At 39.8% G+C, this 21857-nt stretch overlaps 1 protein-coding gene across 2 annotated transcripts; it reads right to left on the reverse strand.

Moving 5' to 3' along the window:
- Positions 1-7594: 7594 nt before the first annotated feature.
- On the reverse strand, positions 7595-21850 carry psen1 (presenilin 1). 2 transcript variants are annotated; one of them, XM_031736976.2, is made up of 11 exons: positions 21744-21850; positions 20297-20383; positions 18509-18870; positions 17884-18025; positions 14136-14203; positions 13809-14029; positions 12654-12752; positions 10739-10831; positions 10477-10653; positions 9530-9648; positions 7595-9318 (listed from the first exon to the last, which is right to left on the reverse strand). In XM_031736976.2, the coding sequence occupies exons 2-11, from the start codon at positions 20330-20332 to the stop codon at positions 9163-9165; spliced, it is 1473 nt and encodes a 490-aa protein (XP_031592836.1). In that variant the 5' UTR covers positions 20333-20383; positions 21744-21850; the 3' UTR covers positions 7595-9162. The 2 variants fall into 2 exon arrangements, with proteins under 2 accessions (XP_031592836.1, XP_031592835.1); XM_031736975.2 differs by having other exon boundaries at positions 18509-18873.
- Between the last annotated feature and the right edge of the window lie 7 nt (positions 21851-21857).

Genomic DNA, 21857 nt, shown 5'->3' on the forward strand with positions numbered 1-21857 from the left:
AACAGCTGAGCTTATTATTAGATCAAATATAGATTTCCTTTTTCAGAAGAAAAATTGTACACTATGCTAAATTCTCTGTGCGGTTGTGTGGTCTGTTACTGAGAACTGAAGTAACAGAAATCCAAGTAGACTAACATAGAAAAAAGAAGTCACAGATTACAAAACATGAAAATCCTTTTCTTTAGTTTCAGATATCCACCTTCCCACGATTACCGCACAATCAGTCAAGACGTACAATGAAAACTGTTGTCAATAATTCAAAAGTCTGATTTTTTCTTCTTTTTTTTGCATTTTTTTTCATAACCAAAACAATTCAACAAACATATGTCTAACAAAGTGTTTTGATAACCTCAACTCAAACAAAAAGAGGTCATCTTAATTACAATCACCCAATTCTCACAGTTTAAGGAAAAAGAGACTGAAGAAAACTAACTAAAAAAGACGCCTGTGTAGCTTGATAGCACCAAAGCATTCAAGGCTTTAACAGCAGTAAATATACCTATAACAGTTTTGTCAAATTACATTGGCGTGGATTAAAAGTCCACCTACATGCCCCACTTTGACATATATTAGTGCATCCTTTTATAAGCTGCCACCTAATCACCCAGTCTCGTATCAAAGCCTCTCCGGGTATCTTCCAGTCCCTCAGGGTGATTTGTTGTCCAATCATAGCAGTCATTGTCCAGTGTTACTTGGACTCCAGTAAAACTGTTGACCATTTTTAAACTCTGTAACTCTTAAATCTGATTTCAAACTTGACAAAAACACAAAGTCTATTTGTAGAATTTGGTGATTTAATTTTCAAAACTTACTGAAAATGTTAAAACTAGAAGATACGAGCACAAAAAGGTTGTTTTTTTTCCTTTGGGTTTTAAATGCAAAACCAGATCTATAAACATCTCCAAGTATGTAACATGATTATTTTTTTTCGTCCCACTTCTTCTTTTCCCAACCACAATGTGAAAACTGCACAACCATCTAAAATTATATAGTTTGGGGTTTATAAAAATACAGCTTGGGTGTGATTTGTAGTTGTTTGGAGCCAGCTTTCTACAGTTGACATCATTTGTTTTTCGGCCAGAGAGACACTGTGGTCCAGAAACCTTCCTGAAGTGTTTTGTTGCTGAATCTCTGGCTCCAAAAAGCTTTTTTTCTCCTTACAATGAAACATCATTTTAAATCTTTAAGCCAGACTGAGCGGCTCTCAGATCTAAGAATGCATATGGAGAATTTCAGTTACCTTCACCTTTAGTGCAAACTTGGCAAACCTGGCACACCTCTCACTCCACTTAAATTCAGTGGACCATCAACAAGACACTGAGTAACCTCCTGTGGTCCAAATCAAATATGCCTTCTAGTTATAGCTCTCAGGAATCTCAGTCTTCAATCCAGTGTATGACATTTACAATAACATGCTTCCTATACACTCCACAAGCGTGCTTTTATTTTATCACTGGCAAGGCCATTGTATAAAGAGACCACAGCAGCCTATGGTTGGTAAACGTACTTTAAACCATCAAAAGTAAAAGGACTCAGTGCAATATTGTTTGACATATATGTTTTCAGACTTATATATCCCAACAACTCTACAGAAATTATCTCACAACACAGCTAGTGCTACTCTCACAAACCGTGGATCTATGAAAAATGAGCTTGAATGGTCATGAAAATGTTGCATAATAATGATCAAGGAAGTGATTTCACAGCCCATTGCTCATTCAGTGGGCTGGTTCCAGTTATTGTGTAAATATACTGTTTAGAAGGTTGGGGAAACCTGCAGTCAGCTGAGATTGAAGAAGCCACTTGGATGAGTGACGAAACGTTTCTCCCATTGAAAACGTTACGTCCAGATGAACAGAATCGACCTTTTGGGATGAGCTTAAAGGGGACCTATTATACCTTTCAATTTAGTGGCATATGCTGTTACAATGGTGGATGTTCATGGTTCAAGTTTCAAATAATAAGCATATTCATGAGTAATCCAGTGAATCAAAAACTGAAGCTTCAGACTGCTCCTAATGCTTTAGACAGTTTTTTTCTACCTTTGGATATGATCTAATGTCAGTCAGAGAGTAATCGTCTTTAACATGGGCATCTCAGGCCACAATCAATCCCACCCACCTGCTCTTTAAATCCTTGTTTGTGAGGGGCAGCCAATCAGAAGAAAGCTTGCTTAAACGGAGGGGGAGTGAAGCTTAAACGGCTTATTTTAGACACTAGATGGACTGAAAGAGTACAACAAACAGACAAATAAGGATTATTTTTAATTGCAATCCTACTTGTTTAAATAAAAAAAAATATTGAGCTAAAATAAGGGTAATAGATGCACTTTAATTAAATTAAAAACTCTTTAAATCACCTTGACTGTCATTTGGTACATGGTCATTACTATTACTCTTCTTAACAAAGTAGCTAGAGTTGTTGTCATTGGAAGAAAGCATGCTACATCATGAGTGCATAGTTAATAACTTATCTTAGAACCAAAGTGTTATTCTTTGACTCTGTTATACTATATTTGTATCCCTGAGTTACAGGCTTGTTCCAACATGCTTTCATCTGATGACGAACGTCTTTGAACTGGCCTTTTTATCTATATTGTACTCCTCCTAAAGTATTTTTACAGTCCAAACAATTTTGATATCTTCTACAGTTTCAACATTGCAAAACTTTCTAGAGTTAAAGGAACTTTTTGCAGTACAGCAATTTGTACATACTTTTTTTTTTGTTTTGTGCACTTTATGTTCAACATATGTATTTTGTTGTGCCTGAAATGAACAAATAAATGAATGAAAATGAATGAATGAATGAAAACAATCAGAGTGTTGATTAGTGTTGGATTTCAACTACTGAGAAAGCTTGTGAGGAATCCTGAAGAGAGGACCCAAAGGCAGGATGCAGTCAGGTGAAACAAGCAAAATGCAAACCTCAGTGACTGAAGTCTCCTGTTTTTATCTTACAATAATGTCCTTTATCATCTTGAATACGTTTTGTCCTTGAAGGCAGTGATGTTACTGCTGTGGTAGGCAAAAGGCCACCTGTGATGTGAGTTTTAAACATACAGTGCATGAATCTCAGTGCATGTTTGAAGATCTGTGCTGTGGTTCATGGCAGTGAGCTCAGATTTCAGGGCAAATTAAGGTCCCTAATGTGTTCTGTAGAATATATTAACCGAACATTAACAGGTGAAGATGATTTGAAGTCAGAGTTGTGGAATAATTTTTAAAAAAATCTATGCACAGATTTTAGCAGAGATGTGATCAGATGTTTTTCAAAACAGCTGTATGGAATTTTACTCTTATGGGCAAAAATACAAGAAAACAACAAAATGTCACAAATAAGATTTTTTTTGCATGGCTGCACTGAGTCTGCTCCTTAGCTCTGCCTGAGAAGGCTTAAGGCTACGTCAGCCACGCCCACAGACTGTTTTTGTGGATTGATTTTAAGCCTTGTGGTGATCATCCCTATCTGGGTTTGTTAAAAGTAGGCAAAGGGTGGATGTGACTGAAAACCCCAAAACAATACATGATGAGAGCAATTACAAAGTCACCGCACCCTAACGCGTACCCTGATATATCGTTAGTTTTGCTTTAAATATGACTATAACTTAGAAAATGATCATGAGGTTGTGCTCCTTGAGACTTTAAACTAGCAATTAAAACTTTACAGAGGAAACAAATCAAGTGAAAATCAGCTCATTTCTCAGAACCTTTCATACAATCGGACTTCTTTTCAAAACCAGTGAAGTCGCCACCTGCTGGCTTTCAGAAAGAATGCAGGTTTAATGCACATGTTTGACTACATCAGTTTTATTTTATGCAGTGTAAAACCGTTAGTGTCATAACAAAACTGTCAGCGGTGACATTGCATTATGGGCAATGTAGGCACCAGGTTTTCCCAGGAAAGAATAAAGTAAGAAAGACAGTATTTCCAGTTTGCAGTTTCAGCTCTGATATGTCTTTTCCAACAATGTTGCAGTAGTGAGAGTCTAATTAGTGCTTTGAATGGGTTTGTAAATTAACATGATGCAAAAAGCCTTAAACACAAGCAACTGTCAGTTTTATCTGCATAAGATGTTTAGAATTTAAACATGCTAACAAGAAATCAAAGCACATTTTCTATGTTTTTCTTGTATTTGCACTCCTTCTGTGGGCGGGAGGGATAGCAAGTTATTTTTAGTCCTTGACACAACCAAAAATAGCTGACCACCCACTTAAAAATAATATCCAGTGGCTTTTATCCTGTAAAAACTTTACAGGGAAGTGTATCCTAGCTTCCAGGAATGTTGTTTTAATTATAGAAATCTAATGAGCATAATTCTACTCTGTGCATAATCTTCACCTATTTTTAAGTCCACATTTTCCACATCCACACTTCTTAAAGACTTTCGGTTTTTATTCCTGGTCATTAAGTCTTGTTGCAGCTTTAAAAGGACTCTAAGCCACAGGATTTAAGTTACATTCAAATTACTAAGCTTTACAGCCACTCTGCCACAGGCATTAAATGTACACATATGTTCACTCAGAAATCCACTCTATATGTTAAAGGAAACAGCTGTGCCCAGTTTAATTTGCGTGCCCACCCAGATTCTAGACATCATCTTCAATGAGCAGTTTTTTGTTTTTTTTCCATTCGCCTTCCAGTCTGGTTTTCCTACAGGACTGGGTCACATCGGGTTCCCACTCTGCATGTGGGCCCTCAGAGCTGCCTGCTGAGCTTCTGAGCTTGCCTTTCTTTTGCATTGAAGGCATACTTTGTGTCCTGTAGCTGTTCTATAATCTCCTTGGCCTCCTTCATCTCCACAGCGAGCTGGTTGTACTTCTCCACCAGCTCCTGGTTCTCTCGCCGGAGCTCCACCACCAGTTGGCTCAGCTCCTCGCTCTGCCTTCCGCAGTGCGTTTTCAGCTGCTCCATCTCCGACAGTGTCTCCTCCATACGCTTCACCAGGCTCTCCAGCTTGTCCTTGGACATCTTTGATGGTTATTTATTCACCTTTACGGGCTTTTCTGCTCTTTTTGTCCAAGCTTGGTGTCCTCTCTCCTGTGCCGCTGAGTGTCTGCACTTGTTGTCTGCGCAGAGCGATTAATGAAGCCTAATCCTCAATTCCTTGTATGTCTCACATGCAGAAGATGTCCCTCCCTGCACGGTAATCTCCTTATTAGCACTATCCTGGGAAACCTCTTACGCGCACAGGTGTGATACACAGCCACAAAGTCTCCTGGCTAAATCGACTCCCACTAGAGGATGACAGTGATTGGCAGATTACCTCAGTTCACTCTGTGGTCTCACATGCCCAGTAAAGGAGCTTAAACAGCCACAGCCACAGAGTGATGTTGAAAGTTGAAGCTTTCATGTGAAGTGTTAAGTCTTACTTGCTGGCTTACCATTAGTATCAACCATTATGAATATGTCCTCTGTATGAATCTATATCAATTAAAAGTACCTGCCTGTAGTGGAGGTCCCCCTGTCTCCTGTTTCAGATGCTCAGTTGTATTTAGCTCTTAAGATAGATGGTAGAGATCAAAGTAACATCAACATGAGTACCAGGACAGTGTGTCCAAGCAGAACAATACCCAGCATCACACTACCTCCACCTGGTAGCTTTCTTCCCATAGATCCTGCCTCCTTCTCGTTCCCAGGTAAACTTGCACGCACCACAGTGGGATTCATCCACGTTCCATTGCTCTGTGCTCCACTCTGACTGGTCTGCAGCTCTGAGATGCACTCTGTGTTCTGTTATTTCTTTTTCTAATGTGCAGACATCATCTGCAGACATCACCAGACACACTGATGAGTCTCGGCTGCCCATGACCCTGTCACCAGTTCACCGGTTGTCCTTTCTTTGACCACGTTTGGTACACACTAATCACTGGATGCTGGGAAAACCTGGTAATATCTGCCATTTTGGTGATGCTCTGACCCAGTTGTCCAGTCATGACAGTCTCACTCTCGTCAGGCGACTCTCTCACACTAATGACTGTTCATCTGCTGAGTTATATCTCACAACTTTTCCAAGGGACATTGTAAAAAAAAAAATCAGTGTTATTCACTTAAGTTGTCAGTGGTTTCAATACTGACAGGTAAATCCCTTCATAGTGTAAACATCTATGAGGTGATTTACTGCACTTTTCCAGCAAATACTTCCGCATCCATAAAGTCTAATTTTTGTGCATTTTCACTTTTAATATTTGCAGTGTCTATATCTATGTCAGTGCAACACATATGATGAGACTTACGCGTCTTTCATTGAAGGGAGAAAGTTAAAATCAGTTTGAATCTTTTTTTCCCCTTGGTGAGAAGCCCAAAAGAGCTTCAAGTGCATGGTATAACTTAATCTGACCAGAGCAGGTTTCTGGAATCAGTGCAAGGAAAGCATTATGGAATTAACTCGTAGGTGTTCACCAGCCGAGCTGCAGGATTCGCATGCCAGGAGGAGGCCTCACTGAGGGCTTGTTAGGTAAGTCACAGTATGAGGCTAAACATTCTGGGTAAACTGCCATACTGTGCCACTGTCCCAGCCAGCGAGGCCAAACAATCCCCATGGTGACAGCAAAAGCGGCCAGTGCCCCAGGCTACATGCCAACTGCGTCTGTCAGCCAGCTGGCATCGGGGGATACTGAGTGCGGGATGCCAGTTTACCAGCACGCCGAGGAATTTCCACAATGTTCCCACCGACACGCGTAGTTCTGCGACAGTCTCATGAGGGATTGCTCACTGAAAATCAAAAAAGGCTAAAGTTTTTTTCAACTATTTGAAGGTTGATGTTGATCCTGACCTCTGTGGAGAGTGGAAATGAAAAAGAGAACAGTATAGTTGATAGCTTTTGTGCTGAAATGACTAAATATCCTGTTTTGTTTCTGGTTCTATCCCGATTCACCTGCTTAACTACATATTTGATCCAAGTTCCTGAAGAAGTCACTTGGATGAGTGACAAAATGTTTCTCCCACTGAAAACGCTCCAGATGAACAGAATCTACCTTTTGGGGTTTACTTACCTGGATGATTGAGCATCAAGACACAGAGACATTAATTCACAATTCTGTTAATTTAGGGCAGCTGTGGCATAAACCTTACATTTGGTGTCATTTGGTGAACTGTAAGTAGCACAAAGAGCAAAGGCACCACTTCCAGGACTATAACCGTGGTCCCACCGTTTGTACAGGTTGAGAATGGATATAGAAGCAGATGTCTGATAAGAAACTGCAGCAACAATAAAACAAAAAGGGCATTTTCAATTTTAATTTTTTTTATTAAAAAAAAAGAACAAAATTTGAATTGGAGGAACCTTGCATAACACACATAAGCATGTGAAGGACAAAAAAAAAAGGCATTTACCCAGGTTATTCCCAAAAACCAAAAGGGGGGGAAAGAAAATGGTCTTTTTAAAATGTCGCCTCTTGAATTCTTCTCTTTGCAAGCATGAACCTCTAGTGGAATAACAGAAGTGCTGGTCACCCTCCAAAGTAATGTGCAGGCTTTTTGTTCTTACACATATCATATCGCTTTTTTAAATTTTTGAATGAAAGTTTTTGGTCTGTTTTTAATCTGACTACAGCAGTCTGCTTCAAAAGTGGTGATTAAGTCTTTTGCAAATTCAAGTGTCAAATGGAAATAGATGCACTCGTTCACTTATCAGGTTTTGACGCTCAACAACTGCACATCGCTGTTTTCACACGCTCACAGGTTTTAATAATCTAGCAGGAGTCCAGTGAATACAGTCATGTCTCTAAAAGTACTGTTTCTTCTCTGCATATGTTGAAAAAAAAAAAAACCCTAAACAAAACAAAACATAACCGTATCTGCTTGTAAGTAAAATCATTTCAGTATCGATGTAGCATAGTTCCAAAAAGCACCAGGCGAGCATCATGAGGGCAGCTATAGCCTAAAGGTTCAGAGTTTGTGACCATATGATCACAGGTTACAATCCCAATGGACAGGTTGGAAAAAAATAAAAAATAAAGACAACAAACTTTGAGTCGGGAAAGAGAACGAAAAGGATGTTTCTGGCCTACAACAACAACTACTTAAATGCCCTTGAGCAAGGCACTGAACCACCGGCTGCTCCAGCAGAGCTCCTCAGTGGCTGACAAGTCTCAGGTGTGAGTGTGTCACTGTAGTGCTCTTTCCTCCCTCTACAAGCTGCGAATTCAAATCCGATTCCATTTAAAACTGGGGGCAGAAAACTGGGTGAAATGATGTGATGGGTGTCACAATAACACTTATTATTCAGTCCAAGAGAGAAAAGTCTCTACTATTCACATAAGGAAGAGCCTCACATGATCAAAGCATCCACTTCAGCGTACATCAATGTAAATCACACCTGTTTCAGACTTCTGCGTGTCTAAAGTGATTTTTTTTAAACCATTCTTAGCAGTGAGAAAAGCACACTCTGGTGACTGATATCTTATACACAATCAAACTACACATTTCTATCTATTATCACTATCATCACTGAGTGTCCATTCGTTTGATGAAGGCTTGGTAATCTTCGGTTTAGTTCGGGGCCAGTGGTACCTCTGCAGTAATGCAAACAGATGTGAAAGGAAGGTTGTTCAGTCTTTAAAGGAAGATTTTATGAAAACGTCTCCCTTTGCTCAACAGCTACCGCTAAGGTGTCCCTGAGGAAGGCACCTGCTGTAAAGCCACAGCTGTAGAAGACTGCGGTTGGACTGGGCTTCTCCCAGTTTTGAGTGTGTGTGTGTGTGTGTGTGTGTGTGTGTGTGTGTGTGTGTGTGTGTGTGTGTGTGTGTACAAAAAAAAGAAAAAAAAAGGGCACTGCTGAGAAAGGAGTGGATGAGCTCTTGTAAAGCTTCCCTGGATAAATAAAAGTAAAAGCTTCCCACTGGGTTTGGACTGCGCCTGAAGCTGTTGATCAGCGAACGAACTGAAGATGAGATCCCAAGCCGAGCGAGAAGCGTCACTTCTTGGTTTAACACAGAAATACAAAGGTTTAAGAACAGCTGTCGTGGAGAATACGCTCCTTCGGTGCCAGAAAAAAAAGGCAGAGCAAAAACAACTTGTATCCCAGCATCATGAGCTCTTAGGAGGGGATGTGGGGGCGGGAGGGGCCCCATCATCGCTCTTTGTTCCCCGGCTGTGAAGGGGCTGCTCTCATGTTGTTGGCTGGAGAGCTATGTGGGTGAGGGTTATCAGGGCAGCGCCCTGCTAAATGTAGAACTGGTGTAGCGCCAGCTTGTCCATGAAGGGCCGTACCAAGTTGTCTGTGGCGAAATAGAAGACAAGGCCGAAAAAAATGGAGATGGGCAGAGCGGGGAGTGCTTTCTTGAAGATGGCGAGGAGGAGCAGAGTCAGACATAAGCCCTGCGGGCGCAGAGACAGACAAAATAAAACACTTTGGAAATAGCACACTGAGTAATTGTATAGCAAACAAAATCAGCGCTGAAGGAGACAAAAAATTGCTGATTATGTAATCAAGACGTTTACATAAAGGGGGGTGGGTACTGTGCACAGAGAGAGGGTTGAAGTTGCGGTGAGTCGAGTTTGATACCAAAATAAACAGCTGATCACTCACAATGAGGATGGCTACGAAGCAGGCGAGGGTGGTGTTCCAGTCGCCGCTGGCTGTGGCTGAGGCTTTTCCCACCAGCATGCTGTAGAAGATGAAGTCTCCGAGTCCCAGCTTGACACCCCCTGAGGAGGCAGAGGGACGCCACATTCAGGGTGGAGTCAATTCAAACACAAGTTTTGCTTCAGCCACACACCCTATAACCCTTATAGAAACCTTTCCTCGTGTGTAATTACTGTACAAACAAGATCTCTGACCCCGCATTTACTGAAGCTTTAAGTTAAAAAGAGCACTGGCCTCAATATAGCACAGAGATGAACACTAGCAATTTCCGTGAATAATCGCTTCCTAATTTTTTCTGTCCCAAAATAGTTGCACTCACACATGCCCCCAATTTCACAGAAAAGGGAACAATTAAAAACATTCCTAAAATGTTTAATGTCTGTTTAGAAGAAGGAAGTGAAAGCTGATGATTACACGCTAAGAAGAGGAAAGCAGACAATGTGAGATTTCACAGGTTTGAATTACCGAACCCAGCTTTTAAATTTTTTACACTTTTAAAATCTAAAAATTACCCTGACGGGTTTTGTTTTTACTTAATAGCTAATTTGAATGATTTAAAGTATGATGCTCAACTCTATGGAGCACAATAAAATATTTTATGCTTCAGCAGGCAGCTGTTTTCAGAAACCTGAGGTAGAATCTTTGCCCATTTTAAGTAATAACTGGAGAACAGTGTGGAATAATTCACCGCTGCAAAGCCACATAGTTGCAGGGAATACTGGGCTTAAATCTGCAATCCTGCATGGAGGCCAACATTAGTAAATATACTTGGTCCATTACTTAACATTGTGTTTACGCCTCCATCTGCCCTGTGTACTTTGTACTAAATAAGATCCAGCAGTAACCACACATTAGTCAGTCATAATGTTCAATATTGTTTCACCACTTACTCTCCTCATCGTCCTCTTCAACAGGAGGACGCGCTGAGGGCATCTGCTGGATTTCCCGTCTGGTCTCCTCGGTGGACTGGAGCGGCCCCAGTCGATGCTCCTGCTGGCTGACCCAGGACTGGGTGAAACCTCCGTCGTCCTGTGATGGACTCGATGGGACCGGAGACGCCACTGGTGCTGAAAAAAGATACCAGTCAGGTTTGAAAAGTAACCGTTGAGCACCAAAGTCAAGCCCAGTCCATCTCTTTGAGTTGTTAGTTACCTTCTTGAGGCTCTTGTTGAGGCGAAGCTGCTTCTGTCGAGTTCCTATTTGGCCTGTCTGTGTCCGCCATGTTGACGAGCCACACCATCGTAGCTGAAGAAGAAAGTTTGGGAGAACAGTTTGTGTTAAGAGCCTTTAAAAGGTAAATATAAGTTGGCAACAGCTGAAGCTAGAGTGCTACAACTACATGCCAGGATGAGCTGAAAAAAACAAACAAACAAACAAACAAACAAGCACTATATGAAGTTGAAGTGTCTGTTAAAGGAAGCACCATCTGTTTAAGGGAAGACAGACATTCTAAAACAAAGCTTAAATTTAAGATTATTTGAACTATTGAAAGCAGAAGAAGTCTCATTAGAAATAACTGTGCTGAAGGTAGCTGAAGTTTCTGATGACATTTAAAAACATTTGAGTGTTTGAATGGAAGTGAATGGTTAAGGTCTCACTGTTTAAAGCAGGATGTGTGATACTGACTACATACAATTAGGTCCTTAACGTGTACGTGTACAATTTTTGTAGTTTTGCCTCCGTAAAACCACCACAGGGAACTTTAAACCAAAAAACAATCGAGATGTGACTGAAGTGCAGACTTTCAGATTTATTTCAAGTTGTATTAACCATTTAAGTTGCAGCCAATTTTATACAGTGCTGCATTTTCTGAGGCTCAAATTAAACTGACATAATCTAAGATATAAGGATTGTTTTTACTAACTGGATGAAAATCATTTGCAGTTAATGACGCCGTGATATTTAGAATCAATGGACATTATTAAATGCTGGCCTTTGCTATAGCTACCTTCAATTGCTGCATGTGTGTGGGTCTTTCTGCTCCCCGTTTAATCTGGGGTAACTGAAAAGCAAGCTCTGCTGGATGTACAGCCCTGTACACTTCACAGTTCATGCTACTACTTCTATCAGCAGTCGCATCATCATTAAACACTAGTTATGCCCATGGCATAACACTACCTCCACCGTGACTGACAGATGACGCAGTTTTCTTTGGTTGATGACCAATTTGTGTCCTTCTCCATACTTTTCTCTTTCAATCATTATGTTACAAGTTAGTCTTAGTTTTGTTTATCCAAAATTTTTTTTCCAGAACTGGGATTCTGGGAGAGTCTAATCTGGTCTACTTGTTCTTGAGCGTAAACAGTGTTTTCTACATTGTTGTAAACCCTCTGTATTTCCGGTTATGAAGGCGTCCCCTGATTGTAGACCTTGACAATAATGTGTCGAGCTCCTCATGAATGTTTTTCAGGCAGACGTTGCAAAGTTGTTTTCTTAGTGATGAAATTAATTCTATTATCGTGCTATTTCGTTGGGCATATTTAAAATTACAGTGATAAGCTATAAATTACAAATGTACCTCTTTAAATCAATTTTAGGGATTATGTCCACTTAATTTGTCATGAAATAACAAGAAAATGAATCCTCTCCTGTCATTTAAGTCCAATTAATTTTGAGCCACTGAAAAAAGGGGACTGTGTATAAAAATACCTGTAATTCCTAGGTTCTTGATGTAATATGCTTTTAAAACCCCTTAAATATAAGCAAAAATCTGCACTTTAAAAACATTATGATTGTTTGAATTTAAATCCACTGTGGTGGTGGTGGTGGTGTACAGGTCCAAAGCTACAAAAACTGTGTTTGTTCAGCAAGTTATGGATTTAACTGTAACACAGCAGAAACACTGGAAACATTACATATAGAGTAGAATTTGGATTTCTTAATCTACCAATAAAATCATTTAAAATGCTAAAAATGAAATTAAATCACTTAAAGAAGAGGAAAGAGTTTAAGTATGAGAAGAAAAATAACATTTTAAGTAAAGGTAATGAGGATTTCATTTGCCCATCTTTGTTTTAATGCAATAAAATGTTACTAAATGTAGGCCTGCGGACACTGTCCATCTTACAAGAATAGATGAGAGCTGGAAAGATGGGCTCATTTCTCTCTTGAGCAGTCTCCACCAGGATCCTCAGAGGCCCTTTGGGACACAGCACTGCCAACAGATCTGCAAGAGAAAAGACGACAGAGGCCAGAAAAAGGATGTTAGCTACTGAACAGAGGGTTCTTTAAGAGGCCAAATGACCTGATGTGATATCTGTTATGAACAAGAGTCAGGAGCTTCAGTTAACATGCACAGTTTCTGGCAGTCCCAAATCTCTAAAGGGTTTACGTCTTAGTTTACTGAAACACGGCGAAACTTATGATACATCCAAGTATTACACAACACTGTGATCTGTGCATAAACTCTGGCTCCCAGTTAAATATTGTTGTTGGAAAAGAAAACTGCCACACTAACAGGAAATCTAATTTGATGACGCTTGATATACCCTGGACTTTGTCCCAGTGCACTGTCTTTGAGGAAATACATAAATCAAGACAAAAATATTAAGCAAGCTTTCAGGCAAACACACTTCCTATTTATTTTTCTATGGCATACAAGCAAAGCGATTTAAGCCTTGAACAGTAACTCAAAAATTCCTCTGTGACTGACACCTAATCAATCTAAACGTTTCTTGTAACCACCACTGATTTGACAGTTTGAGCATCTGTGTGTGCTCTCTGGATATCAGGTTTGGCTCTCAGCCCTTCTGCCCCCACATTTCCATTCCTCACAGACTTTTCACCCCATTTTCAAGTGCTTTTGTAAATGTTTTAGCTCTTGAGAAACATTCTTCCTTCTCGCAACGAGTTATTTCGACACTTGCATACATACCACTGCAGAGAAAAAATGTTCCTATAAGTAAGAATACATTTACACAGCGGTGTTTAGTTAAAAGTATAACTGATTGGTCAAGATTAGGTTTTATTTCAGAGTTTATTCATGTATCAAAAATATAGAAAAGGCTCAATTGCTTAAAAAGTTTTTGTTTAAAAATCAAAAGTTTATATATCTTAAAAGCGACATTTTAAAGTTTAGCTTTTTTTTCACCCCCCATGCTTTTATCCAGCGCAACCGCTAAAAGAAACCAGATGACTGGACATTAGCACACAAAAACATCTTCAAAGGTTTGATGAAGACTTTAAAGCACACAGAGGTCAAAAAGCAGAGTGCAAGACTTACCGTAGACAGATATGACAGCTAATATGAGCCAGGCAGTCCACTCTGGCAGGTACTTGATGAAAACCAGGGCCATCAGGGCGCTGATCATGATGAGGTAGGCCTGCTGGAGCCGCAGAGGTCCCTTCCAATGAATACACATCATGCCCACCACTCCGAAATTCCAGATTATTATCGCTAGGGTTATGTAGTCCATGGCCAGATTGTAGGTCTTAAAAACCTCTCTGTTTGGACGGGGTGAAAGCATAATGAATTAAACTGCTTGACACTTTGATAACGACCTTGAAACGTTTGTAACAACTGCATTAAAAGTTGAGTTGTGCGGCTTACTTGAGGTAGATGTAGGAGAAGAAGAAGAGCAGGAGGAGAGAGGAAAGGAAGAGCCAGCCTTGGATCACCTGTGAAAGCAAAAATCAGCGTTATTTACAGAATATTTCACCGAATCTGTGCTTGTAAGAATATGTATCTAGAATTTGATTTAAACTACAATATTTGACCCAAAAGGGGTCGCCTTTGGGTCTTTAATGAAAATTTGAGTCCCTTTAATCTCTCCTCCTGAAACATTTTTAGTTCAGGGTATGACCAAAATATGTGATTATGGTCACTAATATGTGGCTCACATTTTCTCCAACACTCATTCAACTCAATTTCTGCTACCATTTCTTCCACCCTAAAAATCTCATGTAATGGAGTTGGTTCCCTGATGTACTTCAGTCCATGTTCTTACCACCAATCCTGTAGTATAGCTGCATTTGCTTTGCCAGCAGAGGGTTTGTGGGTGGGGCTTCTGTGGTCACAGAGCAGTGTTCATGAGATGACCGTATGAGAGATGTTGTATTATTGCCATCACATACAGCCAAGAGTAGCAAAAATTGATCTGTGTTTGCAGCAGTCTGAAGCCTGTGCTTTTAGCTCAGACGGTTTACTTTTACATATGTTGCAAGTAGAGCTGGGCGATAAAACGATAACGATATGTATTGCGAAATAACTTTTTCTCGATAGAAAAATTAAACTATTGCGATAGGCCTCATCTCGCTTGTCCTCTTAAAAAAAAAGAAAAAAAAGAACAGCCAATCCAAATTAAGTAGCGCAGAGCCGAACCAATCACAGCCGCAGCGTCACGTCACGTGACTTGTTACGTACAGCACAAGCGCCAAGGCGCACATGTGTATTTGTTTTTGCAGCCATGCAGCCCGGGTAATGAAGGAAAGGAGTTTGCCGACTAGAGAAAAATCAACCGAGCGTTGAGCGAAGGTTACCGAAGAAAAAACAGATGATGGTTCCAATGCCGGAGAGCTTGTCGAACGGAAGGGCCACAGAAGTTCCGTAGTGTGAAGGTATTTCGGCTATTTCAAGTCTGACAAAAACAGAGTAGCGCGCACTGTAAACTTTGCCGAAAGCAAGTCTGGAAATACAATAAAGCGGTGCATGCTCAATCTCTGACTGAAAGCGCTAATTCGTCATTCGGCTTTTGTCAGACTAAAGTAACTGTTAAAACTGTTTGAAAAGCTAAGCTTTACAACAAGGAGAGATTGAGAATTTCCTTTTAGTTCTCAGTTTATTTGATATTGACAAAAGTTAGTCAATTTTCTGTTCTTCTTCTGTAAAACGACCTAAGATTTATTTTTAGAATTAATATTTTGTTTCTAAGTGGAATTGACAATTTAGTGGTCTGTTTTGTTTGTTTCATTTTGAAACTTAAACGCTTTAGCGGCTGCCTTTTGTGTAGTTTGCAATATTTGCCTTTATTTATCTGAAACTGAAGTCTCATGTTCCTTAACTACATCTACCCTGTTGAACTTATTATGGGAAATAAATATTTTAATTAAAACAAGCTGCTAATTATTTCACATTTTACTTGTGAGCAACGGCACATTTAAATCCTATAAATATAGTTATTTGGCTTATATCGTGATATATATCGTTATCGCCTGAAATGAAAAAAACATATCATGATATGAAAAAATCTCATATCGCCCAGCTCTAGTTGCAAGTTGAGATGGCACGATACCCCTTTTTTATGTCAGATACCGATATGAATCCGATATAGTGTATTTTTTAATCAATAAAACTGTTTTTTTTAATATCTTGCTGCATTTTGTATAAGTTCATACTCAAGTTTAAAAAAAAAAAACACTAAAGCTATTCTGTTATACCTGTATGCAAAAAATACACTGCACCCAAAATATTTCATAGTTCAGCAACACTGATCAATTTAATAAACTTAAACCTACACATTCCTCCCTATTCTGGTATTTTAAAGAGTACTTAGCAGAAATATTAAGCAACCTAACTAATAGGGTTGCTAACTCCCAGCAAAAAAAAAAAAAAAGGAACCACCCCCCACCCTCCGCCTCGCCACGCTTAATCGACGTAATCAACTTTAATTTAATGCACATGTTAAAAAAATGCACAGAAATCTATTATTTTCCCACAATAATTAAATAGATTCAACATCTTGCTTCAACAGAATTGCAGACTGCACAGATGGTACCTTCCCAAAGGAAAAGGTACTATAGTTTACCAGGGTATATATTAGACTTAATAGTTACTATATACAGTAATGGACTTCTATACATTTGACATCAGATTAAAACTTTGGATGTAAGATTCGGATAATTATTTATTAAAAGCTACATATTTTAAATGAGAATAAGGAAGAAAAGTATTTCTTTGTGCCCCCTTTTCCCTGTTAATGCCCTACTTGACCCCCTGGCTAAACTTTGCTAGACCCGCCCCTGCACAGTTACCAGCCATCAACTATGTAGAAAAGGATCCTGGTGTAGAAAGTAATATTAAATAAATTCTAACAACAGCTTATGAAGCTTAAACGTGCTGCTGTTGTTTATCTGCTGGTTTCCTCTTTCTGGTGCAAAGTGGGCCAAAAACAAACAAGAGAGACGGGAGTCGCGACAGGAAAGCCGACCAGCTGATCATTGATCAGTTTCATGATTGAAGTAACAACAGGAGATGGAGGGAGAGAGAGGAGGCAGTCGCTTCATATATCGGTTGATAAGCTTAACATGGGAATGCTTTGCAAACATTCAGAGATGAAGTTACACTCTTGCTTTACTTCTCTCTGGGATAACTTTCTCGGAGATGAAATGCCGGTTTGGTAGCGAGGCTCCAAATGCTCAACCAGACCGCCGAGAGGTCTCGCACGCCACAGCCGCTCAAGTGACGTATACTGCTCCGACGTGCTAAGGTTATGAGCTGAGTTACGCCATGTCGCAAGTTTTGTGAGGTGCTTTCGTGATACTTAATGGATCGGATTACATTTTTTATTTCTCTCCAATATCCGATCCAGTAATTTAGGTCAGTATCGGACCGATACCGATAAGTAATATCGGATCGGTCCATCTCTAGTTGCAAGGCCATGTTTAATACAAGGTAGACCACGGGAAACACAATGGACTAGCAGAAAACAGCATCAATGAGAGCTGTATTTGTATTTGTAATCACTCCATGATTAACTTGCTATATATTTCATCACACTTAATCCCTGTATTTTTTATTTTAGTCTCCAACTGAATGTATCCATTATGCTGTGCATTCTATCAATGGAAAGGGAAAACAATGGTGTCTGTTGTTACTCTCTGCTAATTCAACAAACATTATGAATGCAGAAGTCAAGTATTGATTAAAAACTACACCTTTCAATAATAATGAAGGAGCTTTGATAAAGGAAGCAGTGATTTCGAGCCACACCTTACCAACTTTATTTTGTTTCTAACACAGTTACAGTTCCTGAAATCATATTTCTACAACTTGACTGGGGATCTACACCAACTGACAGACAACTTAAAACATGTTTTGTGTTGGGCGGTTTTCCACAGGAGATTTCTGTATTTGTTTTTTTATTGTTTTTTTTTTGTTTTTTTTTAATCTGAGCGGTACAGCTAAATAACAAATTATCACGAACACTATGTTCCTAGTGAAACTATGTCTTTCTGACTTTAACAAGTCTAAACACATCCTGTAAAAAAGCCTTGAAACATTAAGTGTTTTTACACTCTAGGGTGTAGCTAATAAGACTACATACGTGGTGCGGCAAGATGTTAGAAGTGTTAATCCGTACCTTGTAGCACCGGTACTTGTATAACATCACCAGCACCAGAGTCATAACGATGATTACAGTGATCATGATGGTGGCGTTCAGAATGGAGTTGAGGGCTCTCTGTCCTACTGTGTCTGTGTCTTCAGGGAATGGTGTGTAGATCCTGAAGTGAGAGATTAAACACACACACACACACACACACACACACACACACACACACACACATCAACAGAAAGCAACACAGCAGTAAAGAAAAGATGGATTTATCATATCTTACATTATCATGTCATATTTACAGTAGTTATTGCATGTTGCTTGTATTCAGTGACTTTTGTTATAGCTGCTGTTACAGTTTTGGAGCTGATGATTCAGGGGCGTTTTCAGAAAAACTAAAGATATGTAAGATTATCTTTCTGTGGTTTGAGCCAAATTCAGGTTCTCTATAAAGATCTTAAGCATTTACAAAGCTACACGTATTACTGTCTACATGCCCAAAGGATGGAGGAATGACACAAGCACATTACATTAACTATACCTAGTGGCAGTTCTGCTGCACTGCATGTCATTCAAACAGCGGCTCTAATGTGAGCCTTGGATCATCTCATTTCCCTATTACAATCAGTGTGAAATGGGCCATAGCACTTACAATCTCTGCCCGTCATTCTGGGTGTAGAAGCTGACAGATTTTATGGTTGCCACGACGACCACCATGCAAAGCGTCACTGGGACGAACAGCATGATGACATGCTTGGCCCCGTATTTCAAGGTCAGCTCCTCATCCTCCTCCTCCTCCTCTCTTTCCACCACTCTTGGAGTGGGAGCAGCAGGGGGCTGCCCATTCTGCTCCGGGCCGGTGCCATTGCCACCTCCTCCACCGCCACTATCACCTCCTCCTCCAGTTCCAGCTCCAGCACCAGCTGCTGAACCTCCTCTGGACCGCGCTCTGGGCACACCAGTTTCTTGTGGTTTCTGGGTGGAATCTGGGGATCTATTAGCCTCCTGTTGGTTCTGCTGATGCAGGAAAACAGCCATATTTGAAATGCGTAAAAAACAAACAAACAAACAAACAACCACACACACACACACACACACACACACAGTTATGCCTCCCATTACAAAATAAAATTCCCTCAGAGAGTTTTATCAGCCCCTGCCTACTATGATAGATTTCAAAAATGTAATTTACACAAAACGTACACATACATAATGAAATGTATGAACTAAGATTTTGCCACACAAATGTCTAGTGGTGTACACATTTGCCTAACAAGTGAAAGATCCCCAGATCAATCCCAGGAGGAGACACAAATCTCTTTAGGGTTGCATCAGGAACGCCGTGGTGACCACCTTATGAATAAAGAAGCAGCCAAAAGTAGCTTCTTCTTTATATTGGCAAATTAAATGTTTTCATTTAGCCACTTTATTTGCTGAAATTGAAAACAAATGCACACCAAAATGTGAAAGATTAAAACTAAATGTTATCAGACGATCCATATGTGCTCTTAACTGGCTCACCGCCTCTCTTGCTCCAAGGATAACAGCAGCGTGCTTGTTCCCACTCACCCTGAGGATCTGTCCCGTCAGGACAAAATAAGGACGCAACTCAAGGAGACTGTGTGAACTAAAACTGTCAGGCTGCCAGACGAGTCGAGACATGCGGCAGCCCAGACATGAAGCAATTGTACCAGGTACACAGAAATGAAGACAGGAGGCATCTCCAGAGATCTGAGTAGTGAAAGCTGCCAGAGCTCTTAAACAGGCTGCTGTGCAAAAATGACCTCGCTGTGTGGTATGCTGCTTTGTGTCTCAGTCCTGGGAATTAGGCCAATATTGGTCCCAAGGACAAAAGAGATACAGACTGCTTTTCTGAATAAATTAACCAGGTATGTAGTGATACTGTAACAGCACGCCCTTCCTAGCCAGACTTGTCACTCTAACAAATCTGGCTGGAAGACAGAAACAAAGTGTTCCCTTAGCTGAAATATAGATGCAGTGTACGAGTTCAACTGTTGTGAAGCACGAGGCTAAGCACTGTTAAGTGTACTATGACAGTACAGAGGGACTTTGACTTATTCACCCCACTAAGGAGGAAACGCCTTTGTTTACAGTAACAGCAAACTTCAGAGCACAAAGCCAACTTGCTCCTAAAGCTTCTATCTATGATTTAAAGGTTAATGGTTGTGCTGTCAGTGGAAACACACTGCTCCTTATCAGAATATAATCACCCTGTCCTGGGTAATTTACTGTAACAGAGACCAAATTAAATGATTCAATTAAAACTACTCAACAGCACATGATGTTACAAAGTGACTATGAAACAGACTCTTACTTTACTTCCCTCTTACTGAGACTCTTGTGTGGCAATCATTAACCACTACATTAACACAGACGGATATAGCATTAGAGCCACTGTGAAACTTTCTTTAATACTGACCATATTGTTTTCGATATCCTCTGCATTGTTCGCCATTGTTGGCTCGGTGGACTCTTGTCCTCACATGCAAACCGGAACTTTTCAACCCTGATGAAAGAGAAGTGGGTCAATAGGGCATATAACCAGCAACACAGGAATAAATCAAGATTGTAAAGACAGAGAGAGTCATGTCTTGTGCATATTATAAACTAGATTAGGCAAATTTGTTATGTGAAATTAAAGGGACAGTGACAAAAAAAATAAATCAAAAAACACGTTAAATATCAGTGATTTTCCATTGCGTGTGCTTGTTGTTACAAAACATAAGACCAATATGGGTGTCGGTTAGCTCACAGCATGAACATACAACCATATGCCGCAGCAGCCCAGGTTTGATTTAGATTCACAGCCTTTTGCTGCTTGTCTTAACTACTTTCCTGCCCACTGGCCACTGTGCTATTTAAAAATGTTAAAAGTCAACCTAAAAATGTATGTTAAAACACCTAAAACCAATATAAAATACTACAGTAGCACTAATTAAGTAGTAGGATTTTACTTATTGGTATGAATTCAGTGTTTCACAGAGTTGGAAATCATGTTAAAGGACAATTTCACACTTTTTAAAATACATTCTTCTCATATTTTAAACAGTTTCAGTTATTTCTCAAAAATATTACCTGTGAAATCGTTTTGAAGACTTATCAGTCATTCCATTTTAATGAAAACATTTTAAATACTAGGAAAAACTAAAATACCAGGCTTAAATAACAACCTTGATTGTGCTGAATCATGTCAATGTCTCTATCTTTCAACAGAGGGGCCTTTCTTATTGTAAAATAAGGAGGAAATTGATTTTGATAAGACTTCAGTTTTGAGAGATAACAACACGATATGTCAAGGTAACATTTGGGCCACAAATTAGCCATGGTTGAACTTTAAACAATAAATGAATAAATATATGTATACACACACATTTTGGGGGGAGGAGATCAGACAAGGGCAGTGTTCACTTCACAGCCATTGTGTACAAGAGGAATGATTACGCTGATTAGTAACTCTTCTTGTGTATACAGAGACTCGTGAGAATTGTATTTGAACCTGTACTTGAAGATATCTTTGAAGGCCATAAAAATAAAAAAATAAAACATCTATGGGAATGTAACGTTCACGTTGCTGATTACACGCCGGGAAATCCAAAATCTTTATTATTTGATCCCTTCTTCTTGCTGACTTTACATGCCCATCAGAGAGAAACCAGTAAGCTGTAACGTTGATTATCTAGCTGTAATAACTACTCTCAGAGGTATTTTATAATTGGAGATTCGCTAAAATGGCTAGTTAACGATAGCCAATAATGTAATAACGATAGAGCAGGCTGCGACCGCTGCGGGAGGTTAGCGCTGGGTAAGTTACGTAACCCAAATTTCAAATGGTTCCTGAAAAGGTCTCTTAAAAGAATGACACTTACCTGCTATGAACGCAAGATAATTTCCTTAATTTGGGGGTTCTCGAGTTGGGTTTAAACCCGGGTCCTTCTCCTCTTTGTTGTTCCTGTGTTCTCGTAATACATCCGGCCGCTGCT

The sequence above is a fragment of the Oreochromis aureus genome, linkage group 19, assembly GCF_013358895.1.
Source record: "Oreochromis aureus strain Israel breed Guangdong linkage group 19, ZZ_aureus, whole genome shotgun sequence".
Classification (NCBI taxonomy): Eukaryota; Metazoa; Chordata; class Actinopteri; order Cichliformes; family Cichlidae; genus Oreochromis; species Oreochromis aureus.

What these genes read in the sequence shown, in the direction of transcription:
- psen1 (XM_031736975.2), bottom strand. Translation starts at nt 20,332, where the DNA reads ATGGCGAACAATGCAGAGGATATCGAAAACAATATG. An exon ending in ACAAGTACCGGTGCTACAAG is followed by an intron (nt 14,204 to 17,883) that starts GTACGGATTAAC and finishes TTGCTTTCACAG; the next exon opens with GTGATCCAAGGCTGGCTCTT. An exon ending in GCTTCGTAGCCATCCTCATT is followed by an intron (nt 9,319 to 9,529) that starts GTGAGTGATCAG and finishes CTGCGCCCGCAG; the next exon opens with GGCTTATGTCTGACTCTGCT.